This window comes from Xyrauchen texanus, chromosome 47 (assembly GCF_025860055.1).
Source record: "Xyrauchen texanus isolate HMW12.3.18 chromosome 47, RBS_HiC_50CHRs, whole genome shotgun sequence".
NCBI lineage: Eukaryota > Metazoa > Chordata > Actinopteri > Cypriniformes > Catostomidae > Xyrauchen > Xyrauchen texanus.
In genome coordinates this window covers 16,490,797-16,503,600 of record NC_068322.1, presented here as the reverse complement: position 1 = coordinate 16,503,600, position 12,804 = coordinate 16,490,797, and the positions used below count along the sequence as shown (strand labels likewise).

Here is a 12,804-nt window from a genome sequence, read left to right as displayed (position 1 = left end):
TATAAAAGAAACAAACATAAAAGACATAAATGATAGTTCTCATATTTTATCGAAATACCGTCCGATTCTAATGGAAAGCGCTCGAGCGGCCTAGTGTTGCTATGGTTACCTCCTCAAGCGGGACTTCTGTTAACGTGGTTACTTAAAGGGATAGTTAATAAAAAAATGAAAATTCAGTCATAACCACTGATCTATATAACCCCATATGACTTTCTGTTTCTTAAAACAAAGAAAGAAATTGTAAAAAAAAAAAAATAATAATACAAATTAAATAAATAATTATAATAATTTTGCTCATTGAGGTTATACAATGGCAGTTTATGGTGACACAAAAGTATAATTCTGAAGTCTAATAAATTATTGTATGTGACTCATGCCTTATTTTGAAGGCATATGAAAAAGTTTGGTGAGAAACATCCAAAATCAAATGTATTATTAGAGAAAATGCTCAACGACTATTGCTGTCCTGCGTGTACACGAGAGCAGCAGTTACGCTGCCCCTCTCACAAGATGGGGTGTTCAACCGGACCACCAGCGATAATAACAACAGAAAACAGAACACACAAACCAGAGAACAGAACTTAAAAAAAATAAAAAAAACAAGTCTCAAGAGTTTGAAGTTGAAGAGTAGATGCATTTCAATGCCCAGCCTTATTTGTTTGAACCGGAGTACTCAGAAATCAAACATAGAGATGGAGGAGGCTCATGCAGCCACACATACACACTCAGAAGCTACAGTCAGACAGAGAGATGTTTTGGATGTTTCGCTTACCGAATGTGAACTACGAAAATGTCCTTAAACTTTAAGTGTAGGATTGAAACTAAAGTTAGATTTATTAAAGTGTAGACGGCTTCATTGATTATAATGCTAAACTATTTTAATGAGATGATTGTCAATAAATTTAATTTATTTCTCTCTGTCTGGCTCCCATTCTCAATTTCTTTCTTTCTGTTATTGCATGCAGGATTTTTATGATTTAGCAGATTCCTGACTGTTATTGGTGGTGATTCATGCTGATTGTGACTGTTCCCGGCAGTACTTACCCATCACCATGGAGCCCAAAGAGGTCAAATATATCTTTAACACGCAGCAAAATCAAGTGGATATTAAAAAAGAACATTGAAAACTGCTTACTTTAACTTGCTAGACTTACTAGACTTGCTTTAATTGAGTTTTTATTAACCCCTTAGCACACAGCCTCTGTAAAATGTGACCGAATGAGATCTCAGAAGATATGAAGATAGCAGGAATCTTGCCACGCTTAGCACCCTCAAGTAAAGATGCACACACTAACTAGACAGCCTTTCAGATATGCATTACCCGACTGTCATGTTTGTCTGATAACAACCTGTCTACCCACAAAATGAGTTAAATCTACTCTACTTTTCTAGTCTTTTCTTCTCATATTCTGTGTCTCTAAACCAGGGGTCGGCAACCTTTTAGACATGGAGTGCCATTTTTATTTTCCTGGTCAATGGCCGTGACAATAAGCCTGTCCATCCTGCTGTTCTAGCCTGTTTATTGGTTTCTGCTTGCATCCGTCGATGACAGTTTATTAAACTCCTAACAGAGTCGCACATAGGATGCGCACTTAACTCATGTTGTTTTATTTGCAATAATATGGGTAATATAATAATTCTTCAATATCAAGTGTATGAAGCTTTACTAGTTATGTTTTACACTTTTTTTATGACTCTGACTTTGCAGAAATGTCATAGAAAAATAATCAGTGTTGTCATAGAGGATGGACTGAATTGAGTCATGTGTCATGTTTACTGTTTTGCATTAAATATCATGTAGTACGTGGGCTATTTTCTCAGGTATAAATGTCTGACAAGGTTTGTTTTTATATTGAAGTGTGTACTGTATGTGGTAATGTATAATGTCACCACACATTCACTGCATTTGCTGCCGTGTTTAGGTTGTGAAGTTGCTTTTGATGAGAATATTGCAATACATGAATCCCATCTGTCTTACTGTAGACCTAAAACTTAATTTAGTAAAAATGCTAAACATCAAGTCTCTATGCAGAAATAATAATAATAAGCAAGGAATGAATAAAGTGTCTTTCTTATGATATCTTGAAGGTCTTGGTTCTTGTTAGATCTTGCATCTGTTATAAAATAATATTATTTTAAATGTATTAAATTATCCTTCTGAGATATGTCAATTCATTTTTGTTTACAGTTTTGAACATCACTGACATTGTCACTAGATTTGGTCCTAGCATACCTTAAAGGAATGTTCTGGGTTCATTACAAGTTAAGCTCATTCAAAGACATTGTGGCATAATGTTGATTACCACAAAAATGTTTTTTGACTGGTCTCTCTTTTTCTTTATATATAAAAAGGACAAATCTGTGTTTCTGTAAGGCAATTAAAATGGCAGTGAATAGGGGCCAATCCGAAAACCTTTAAATACACAATACATTTCAAAAATATAGTCACAAAACAAAACAATATGCATTAATTATTTTATTGTGATAAAATTAGCTACTAAGCTTTTATGTGTAAAGTTTTAGCCAATTTTACAATTTTGTTGCTGCTGTAAACCCTAAAACAACCATAAAATTATTATGTAAACTTTCCAGCTTTCAAGTTTTAACAGAATAATTCATGTAAGTGCTTTTATAAAAACTTCTGCCTTTAAACCCCCCAGAGACTGGCCCTTTTCACTTCCTTTGTAAATGCCTCACTGTAATCTCAAATATGATTTATTTATTAATTTTTTTAGTCATAATCAGCATTATGCCACAAATGCTGTCGGTTCAGTTTAACTTGTATTGAACCCAGAATATTCCTTTAAAGTATTAAAATATTCCTTAAATGTATTGTATATTTTATTGGTACAAGCTATTTGGGGGTGTAGCCAATATGATGATATACTAGACTAGCCCAAACCAGACTAGAAAATGATAATGACAATATATAATATATATATATATATATATATATATATATATATATATATATATATATATATATATATATATATATATATATATACACACACACAGACACACACACACACACATATATATATATATATATATATATATATATATATATATATATATATATACACACACACACAGACACACACACACACACTACGGTCAAAAGTTTTGAAACACTTGACTGAAATGTTTCTTGTGATCTTAAAAATCTTTTGATCTGAAGTTGTATGCTTAAATGTTTGAAATTAGTTTTGTAGACAAAAACATAATTATGCCAGCATATTAATTTATTTCATTCTAAAACTAAAATGTAATAAAAAAAGGTGAGTTTTGAAATTGATGACTTGGACCAAATAATAAAGAAAATCAGCCAATAAGTGCCCAACATAGATGGGAACTCCTTCAATATTGTTTATTGCCAGGGTGATACCTCAAGAAGAAAATGTCAAGAGTTCATGTCTTCAAATTGTAAGGGGGACTACTTTGAAGATGCTAAACTTTTAAATTGTAACACAGTTTTGATTTATTTTGGATTTTGTTTAGTCACAACATATTTCTCATAGTTCCATTTATGATATTCCATAGTTTTGATGACTTTACTAAATTTTCTAAATTATAATAAGGAATGTGTTTCAAAACTTTTGACCGTCAGTCTGTCTGTCATCCATCCGTCCGTCCATCTATATATATATATTATTTCCACCAAACATTATAGTGATCTGAATTCTATATCCAAATGCTAAAACCTACTTGCTGGATTTCATTATTGTAAAGAATATTATTATTATTTTAGATTTCTGAACTTTTATTTTGGAAAAAGTGCAACCAGCTGTCAGGACTCTTAATTTGTCAGCATGAGTGTGTTTGGGGAGGTGGGTCACAGATTGAGCGCAGTCCTCACAGAGGAGTAAACATGAGCATTCACTGAGCGTTTCTCCTTCAGTCTGCCATTCAAGTCAAGGCCATTCAGTTGGCTTTATTTTATCCACATTCTCATCTACGCGTGTACTGCAAGCTGTCTAATCTGGAGGAGGACGGGGAGGTGAGAATTGAGAAATATGATCATTGAAATAAATCTCACTGGAGCTGCTGTAAATCATCATCTTTAGGCAGATTGACGGTCATAATATATGCTTCAGCAGCAGATGTGTGACGTCTGCTTTTGCATACAAAATCGCAATGCTGGTACGGGACATACATCGTCTATCATCATGTTGTCTATTATTTTTTGTTGGACAACGCATGTTTTAGTTTTTATTCAATACGACTACCCCGCTGTAATCTGTGTTGTCGGTCCGTTTTAATGCATCTGTTTTTATAAATCTGCCAAATTGTATGTTTAGGACCGCAAGGTCACGCACGCAAATCGAGGCCGATCGCGCTCAAATCACTGTTTGCGTCCCGCCCCCAATATCCACTGAACATCAATGGCCGCGTCACGAGCAGGTGCAGTAAGAGCAGTGATTCATTGTTCAGGATTTTGAAAAGCCTTTTTACACAAATAATTAATGTCATATTATGTTGTTTTGTTGTTATTTGGGGAACTTTGCTTTAATAATAATAAACATAAAATGTTAATAAATTGTTAAACTTTTAAATAATTACGCTATTAGTATATATTAATTTGCGATGTTATTAAATATTATTATTGTAATTATTTTATTGTTTTATAATAAATGCTTTCATGTTCATTTACAAAGCAGTTAATAATTTACACTTGATTATGATTAATCGATTTATTATGATTATCAAATTATCATTATTATTAGTAATTTAAAATACTAAAATTAAAACTAATTGGTTACATTTACAATATTATCAATTTGTGATATTAGAATATGTTATTATGGATTATTAGTATATATTATTATGGATTATTATTATACTGTTTTAATTTAATGTTTTTAAAATACCCTTAATAATTTAAACTTCATTGTGATTAGTCGATTTATTTATATATATATATATTACTTTATAATAATAGTTATGCAAATTAAAATAAATTTTTTAAATTATTATAATTTGCGTATAAATGATTTATCTATTTACAATAGCATTCATCATTAATATTGAAATATTTTATACCCACACATGCAGTCTTATTTGGTTGGCACATTTGAGTGGCTGTGGCTCAGTTGGTAGAGCGGGTTGGCCACTAATCACAGGGTTGGTGGTTCGAATCCTGGCCCACATGCTGAAGTGTCCTTGGGCAAGAAACTGAACCCCAAGTTGTTTCCAATGGCAGGGTAGCACCTTAAATAGCAGCTCTGCTGCCATTGGTGTATGAGTGTGTGTGTGAATGGGTGAATGAGTCACAGTGTAAAGCGCTTTTAATACCGTTAAGGCTTAAAAAGGCGCTATATAAGTGCAGACCATTTACATTGAATCTTGTTTTTTGTTCCTCTACTGCATACTGTCACTAGTGATTCATTTGTATTCAGAGATTCCTACTTTGCAAATGATTTTCCTGTCACAGACTAGCATGGCCATGACGGGAGGCATGGCAGCGCCACTCCCCATGAGCAACCACACTCGTGAGCGAGTGACAGTGGCCAAACTCACGCTGGAGCACTTCTACAGCACCCTGCTCACCCAGCATGAGGAGAGGGAGATGAGGTAACCATGGCAACAACGGTCCCACTACACCTGCTTCCTCTAACCATTTCACTTATCAGTACAGTCAAGTGTTGGTTGATCACATTCAATTAGAATAAATCTTTTTTGTTGTGACTGGTTGTGAAGTAGCTGTTCTCTCTGATGTGTTCAGGCAGAAGAAGCTGGAGAAGGTGATGGATGAGGAGGGTTTACCTGATGAAGAGGTGAGATGTCCATACATGTGCCCTTAAAGAAACATATTCAAATGATTCTGCACTTTGTCTTTTTAATGGCGCGAGTCGACAATCAGTGCTTATGTTCTTACTTTTTTCTTATCACTGAATATGGAAGAGTGGTTTGAATAGGACTCCGTGTGTCCTGTTTTGAGTATGCCATTCAGGTTTAATGTATGACTGAAAGAAGGTTGTTGTGTTCGATGCTGTAGAAGAGTATGAGGCGCTCTCTGCACGCTCGTAAGGAGACTGAGTTTCTGCGGCTCAAGAGGACGCGCCTGGGTCTTGATGACTTTGAGTCCCTCAAAGTGATCGGGAGAGGAGCTTTTGGAGAGGTGAGGACTTTTTGTGTCTGTGTTTGTCTTTAGCATTGAGACCAAACTTAGGAAGCTGCTTTACTGTTTACTGACTACATAGGCACTTTCCTCAAAAGACAGCCTCCAAACTAAAATGGAATGTCATGAATGATTGATTTGGAATTAGGCAACTTTGTGTGCTACACGCAACTTCTCCCCAATTTGGAATTCCCAATGTGCTCTTAAGTCCTCTTGGTGGACTCGCCTCAATCCGGGTGGCAGAGGGCGAATATCAGTTGCCTCCGCGTCTGGGACATCAATCCGCGCATCTTATGTGGCTTGTTGAGTGCGTTACCGCGGAGATGTAGCGCGTGTGGAGGCTTCACGCTATTTTCCATGGCATCCATGCACAACTCACCACGCACCCCACCGAGAGCAAATCACATTATAGCGACCATGAGGAGGTTACCCCATGTGACTAAACCCTACCTAGCAACCGGGCCAATTGGTTGCTTAGGAGACCTGGCTGGAGTCACTCAGCAGCTTAGTTATTGTGTCCCAAAATATGATTTGATGTTGACTTAATGTTATGTGTAGGAGAAACTATATATTCTTAATCTAATTATTATTATACAGATTATTATTTGTAAATTAACTGATTCAATTTAAGTATTTGAATATAAAAATGAGAGTATTTCTTTAGGAATGCCCTCATAAATGTAAAAATGCCCCTGAAAATGATTGTGGAAAAGGTCATTTCTGACAGTAGTTGCTGTCTTACTTTAGGAACAGCCTTCGTGTCGGAAGCGTGTCTATGATACCCTAAAATACTGTCTAAATGGGCAGCTCGCTAGTCAATTGAAACGGAGCTAGTGTGTGTTTGTGTGATGGTTTGGATGTTTGTTTTTGAAATATGTGTTTTTCTCAATATCTCACTAAAAAAACAAGATAGATGCTGATGATATGTCACTATATGAAGCAAATCTGAACATACACTTCTGAGAAACTCCAAGGCAGTTCTCAAAACACCCTTTGACTGTGAAAAATCCTCTTAACATTTTGTGTTTTACTCAGGTGCGCCTGGTTCAGAAAAAGGACACGGGTCACATTTATGCCATGAAGATCCTCAGGAAAGCAGATATGTTAGAGAAAGAGCAGGTACATGTTCTGTTTACTTCCCAAATAGACATCTGTCTGCTGTACTGATCCATTGATAACATCTCTCCTCACCTGTATCTCTCCCTTGGGCAGGTGGCTCATATCCGGGCCGAGAGAGATATCCTGGTAGAGGCAGATGGCGCCTGGGTAGTAAAGATGTTCTACAGTTTTCAGGATAAGCGCAATCTTTATCTCATCATGGAGTTCCTACCTGGAGGTTAGAAGACGTGTGGGTTCTCTAATGTCAAAACAACCCAATAGATGTATAACATAACAGATAGGCCTATATTAAAAATTTAAAGTTTTTTTTCACCTATAATGCATAAAGACTATGAGATCTTTAGATCTGGTAACACCAGTCTGCTCACAGTCAGCACTATTGAAAGTCCTATTTTTAGAGCAGCAGCCCAGAGGCTGTAACTCTTTATGTGTGTGTGTGTGTGTGTGTGTGTGTGTGTGTGTGTGTGTGTGTGTGTGTGTGTGTGTGTTCAGGAGATATGATGACTCTGCTAATGAAGAAAGACACTCTGTCGGAAGAGGCTACACAGTTTTATATTGCAGAGACCGTCCTGGCCATTGACTCCATTCACCAGCTGGGCTTCATTCACAGAGACATCAAACCTGATAACCTACTGCTTGATTCACGGGTGGGAATGCTCTGTCTTTATGTCTCACTTTATTTCCAGCTCTCTTTCTCACTTACAAATACATTGATGTATTTAATGTTGTCAGGTTTAATTTTAATGAATGGTTTTGTGGATGCTATTTTACTCTGTGAAACTGAACACCGTGTAACAGGCTGTGTCTTTATGGTTTGTAGGGCCATGTGAAACTGTCAGACTTTGGCCTCTGCACAGGCTTGAAGAAGGCCCATCGGACTGAGTTTTATCGGAATCTCACACACAACCCTCCAAGTGACTTTTGTGAGTAACCAACAAGTACTAGTAAATAGTGGTTGACCGAAATTGGTTTTTCAGTGGCCGATGCCGATAACTAGAGAGAAGGATGTCTGATTTACTGTAAATGCAAAGACACATAATACAATTTAACAACAGCGAATCAGATCTACACAAAAGTGAGAAAAAAAAAACTTATTTGATGCAGTATTTACTCTATCATTACTAGTAAGTATATTAAAGACAAAATGAACTGTATGCAGCCGTGTACTGTGGTGTGACATGCAATACTGTAAAAAAAAATTATGGCACCGTGTTAATTTAGAGTTAACATGTAGTATTTGTACTTATGTTAACTATCAACTCCTTTAGCCTTTCAGAACATGAACTCAAAACGCAAGGCAGAAACATGGAAGAAGAACCGGAGGCAGCTGGTAGGAGAGAGCATGTTTGTGTCTGTGTGTTGCAAATAGAAAATTCTGTCTTAAAGGAATAGTTCACCCAAAAATGAATTCTCCCATCATTTACTCACCCTCATGCCATCCCAGATGTGTATGACTTTCTTTCTTCCGCTGATACAAATTATAATTTTTTTAAGAACATTTCAGCTCTGTAGGTCTATACAATGCAAGTGAATGGTGACTAGAATTTTGAAGGGCCAAAAAGCACATAACGTCAGCATAAAAGTAATCTATAAAACTCCAGTATTTTAATCCATGTCTTCAGAAGGGATATGATGGGTGAAACAGATCAATATTGAAGTCCTTTTTTTTTTTTTTTTACTATATGCCACTTTCACATTCGTCTTTTGATTGTCCATTTGCATTCATCGTGCATATTGCCGCCACCTGGTTGAAGCTGGTCAAAAATAGAGATTTATAGTAAAAGCACTTATCATATCGCTTCTGCAGACATGAATTTAAACACTGGAGTCTTACGGATCACTTTTATGCTGCCTTTATGTGCTTTTTGGTGCTTCAAAGTTCTAGTCACCATTCACTTGCATCTTTGTCTGTTCAGCAGATAAAAGAAAGTCATACACATCTTGGATGGCATGAGGGTGTGTAAATGATGAGAATTTTCATTTTTGGGTGAACTTTCCCTTTAAACAGAAAATTCCTGGTAATTTCTGTGACTTCAGTCCATTCCTCTTTCACACAGGCATATTCAACCGTTGGCACACCAGATTACATCGCACCTGAGGTCTTCCTGCAGACAGGCTACAACAAACTGTGTGACTGGTGGTCTCTTGGAGTGATAATGTACGAGATGTTGATAGGTTAGAAACTTCAGATTCTAAACACTAATTGAACAGCTTCAGGTCTGTCTACCCAATACGGGTAAACTGAGGTATGCAAAGACCCCTGTAGAGACTGCAAATTCTGCAGAACCCTTTTACTGTAAGTGCTTTCCTGCTTTCAAACTGGTGTTTGTTTTTGATTTCATGTACCAGGCTACCCACCCTTTTGTTCTGAGACGCCACAGGAAACCTACAGGAAAGTCATGAACTGGCGAGAAACACTGACCTTCCCCCCTGAGGTCCCCATTTCAGAGAGAGCCAAGGACCTGATCCTTAGGTCAGACACATTTCACAATCTGTAACACAAACCGTAAAGGAAAGTGTAGTCAGTTTACAATGCAAAGACAAAACTCAGGCCATTTGAGGTTAAACTTGTTTTCATTTTTTTTTTTTGGGTTGCTTTTTTTCTCTCCATTGATTGTACTTTCATACTGTGTTTATTCTGTATGGTAACATTAAACTGAAAGGTGATGAATGGTAATTTTCTAGGTACTGCACAGATGCAGAAAACCGGATTGGATCAGGAAGTGTGGATGAAATCAAATCTCACCCTTTCTTTGAGTCTGTGGACTGGGAGCACATCAGGTACATCTGCAAAGAAATCAAACAGAACTGCAAAATCATGTTTATTTTGGCAGCTTTAAAGCAATCACAATTTTTGTTTGAATGATTATATAAAACTGCTGTCTGAAGTAACTCCAATCATGCTCTTTTGTGCACAGAGAAAGACCTGCTGCTATTTCCATTGACATCAAGAGCATTGATGATACGTCCAACTTTGATGACTTTCCAGAGTCAGACATTCTACAGCCAGGTGAAGATTGTTTGATTACAAACTACAACATTATATCATTGATCTAATACATGTACATAAATATGCACATATTTTCATTATATTTTTCTATGATTCTGCATTGAATTTGTTTATTTCGACCTTATCCAAATGCAAATTTATTTATTTTTTCCTTTTTCTCACTTTTACAGTAAAATGTACAAATTACATTAATATATGGTGATCAAATATATGCAATTAGAAGAAAATGCTACTTTTTTTGGTTAAAAGGGATAGTTAACCCAAAAATGTACTCTTCCCCCCCATGCCATCCCAGATGTGTTTGACTTTCTTCTGTAGAACACAAAGATTTTTAGAAGAATATTTTAGCTCTGTAGGCCAGAACATTGAAGCTCAAAAAAGCGCATATAATAAATGTAGTATAAAAGTAATCCATATGACTCCAGTGGTTTAATCAGTGTCTTGTGAAGTGATCTAATTGATTTTGGTTGAGAACAGACCAAAATATAACTCCCTTTTTCACTATAAATTTTAAGAGCATCTCCTTGGCAATCATGATTTCAAGCTCGATTACTCTTCTGTGCATGAGTCAAGCACTAGGATGTGTAATCAAGCTTGAAATCATGATGGTGCATAGAGACTGCAATGTACAGTGAAAAATTAGTTACATTTTGACTTGTTACAAAGCACACTATCATTGATCCCTTCAGAAGACATGGATTAAACCACTGGAGTCGTATGGATTACTTCTATGTGGCCTTTTTGTGCTTTTTGGAGCTTCAAAGTTTTGTTCACCATTCACTTGCATTCTATGGATCAACAGAGTTGAGATATTCCTCTAAAAATCTTAGTTTGTGTTCAGCAGAATAAAGTCAGTCATACACATCTGAAATGGCATGAGGGCGAGTTTTTTTCTTTTTTATTAAAATAAACTATTCCTTTTAAAAGCAGAAATTTGAAGCTCATATGTTTATTAAAGCATTGGTATTATTAATTTTTCAGTACAAACTGACTTAAGCTGTAAAGTTGTCTAGTTGGAAAGCATTTTATATACTTTGTGTAGATTAGGGCTGGGTAAAAATATTGATTTGTTTGATTAATTGCATTTACCATTTGAATAATCCTGATATTGCCTCTTAAAATCCCAATATCAGTCTTTTACTTTAAGGTTTACTTCAGTTTTTGTTGTGTTGGTTATTATACTGTAAAATAAACAGCTATTGAACTGCATAGTTGGGAACTTGTTGATATTTTATGTAGTTAGTTAGAAGGTTCCCTGTAAAATGTACAGCATTAGCTAAGAGATATTTTATTTCACATGTAAGCAAAATGGACATTACAACTGAAATATTCCCAAATGAATCAGAATCTTTTCAAATCGTATCAAAATTGGAATGGAACTGAATCAAAAGCTTTAATCAGCATCAAATCAGGAAATCTGTATCGATACCCAGCCTTAGTTGAGAGTACAAACATTGTAGCACCATGGACATATTTTGTGGGCAGATCATTGCTCTGTTTGTTGTTTACTGATCTGTTCACCTCTCATTACAGTGACAAATGTGACAGAACCAGATTTTAAGTCAAAAGACTGGGTTTTCCTCAACTACTCCTACAAACGGTTTGAGGGACTTACTCAGCGTGGAACCATCCCTATCTACATGAAGGCGGGCAAGGCATGAAACGGGGAGTGATGTCAGCCTACATGGAAGTCGCTTGGATCTTCAAAGACTATTCAAATGCAAATGCCGGCCTCTTGCTTCTTTAAGAGATTCTCTCTCTCTGTTCCCATGAGCCCATATGCATAGAAGTTTATGCACTGCCGTTTTGTGCTACATAGTAGACCTGTTCTCAGAGGAGTCCCTACCCCAACACACAGAGAGACTCTTTTGTCCTGGTGCTCGGCTAAAAGGAAACATGAATCTTGTCCAAATGCTTTTCAACACTGGATCACAGGGTCACAAAAAAAAGGGAAGCAGATACATCATTGAAGCCTTACGTTCACATTACAGAGGGTGTACATTTTATCCTCAAACCTCTTAGGTGACAAAACTGCAATAAAGTTTAGTTCTCTCAGTCACTGTTTAGCTTCTTTCCCCCAAGAACTTGAGAATCTGTGTAATGCTAAATGGAGTATGTACAGTACATTGTTAAAATATTAGCACATAATTAACTACTGATGCTGAATAGTTTGTTTTTGTTGAGTTGTTTTGTTGTATGATTACAGCCTACCTTAAAAGAAACTTGAATGAAGCAGACCAGATTAACTTTTAGGGTTGATAAGAATTGTGGTTCCTCTTTAAATCCGTGCTAGTTAGTAGCCGATCCTCCCGTTATCTGTTCCTGTGCATTTCACACCAAGAACTAGTTGGTCTGTTTTTTTTTTTCCTTTCTCACTCTCTCTTTCTTTGTTTGATTGTAAGTTTGGCTTAACTTTGGAACCATTTAAAAAAGAAAAAAAATGAACAAAAAAAATTGACCTTCGATCAGTGGTTTTTGAGGAAAGATTCATGTTAAAATCTGTTTTGCTTCTTTGAAGGGCAGTTAAGGTTTTGTTTGGGTGTTAAATATGTTA

The 12,804-nt window shown here is 36.1% G+C and overlaps 1 protein-coding gene across 1 annotated transcript; it reads left to right on the top strand.

The window, feature by feature from the left end:
• The first annotated feature begins 3,857 nt into the window (after positions 1-3,857).
• On the top strand, positions 3,858-12,305 carry LOC127638766 (serine/threonine-protein kinase 38-like). Its single transcript, XM_052120487.1, has 14 exons — positions 3,858-4,000; positions 5,435-5,574; positions 5,726-5,777; positions 5,999-6,121; positions 7,157-7,240; positions 7,334-7,457; positions 7,733-7,887; positions 8,061-8,163; positions 8,509-8,570; positions 9,298-9,415; positions 9,590-9,713; positions 9,926-10,021; positions 10,159-10,250; positions 11,784-12,305. Exons 2-14 carry the CDS (start codon positions 5,441-5,443, stop codon positions 11,909-11,911), a joined length of 1,395 nt encoding a protein of 464 aa, XP_051976447.1. The 5' UTR covers positions 3,858-4,000; positions 5,435-5,440; the 3' UTR covers positions 11,912-12,305.
• The last annotated feature ends 499 nt before the right edge of the window (positions 12,306-12,804 follow it).

Excerpts from the sequence above, each read along its gene's own strand:
- LOC127638766 (XM_052120487.1), top strand. The coding sequence starts at position 5,441 with ATGGCCATGACGGGAGGCATGGCAGCGCCACTCCCCATGAGCAACCAC. Across the intron at positions 5,778-5,998 it reads AGGGTTTACCTGATGAAGAG|AAGAGTATGAGGCGCTCTCT; the intron begins GTGAGATGTCCA and ends TCGATGCTGTAG. Across the intron at positions 9,416-9,589 it reads AATGTACGAGATGTTGATAG|GCTACCCACCCTTTTGTTCT; the intron begins GTTAGAAACTTC and ends TTCATGTACCAG.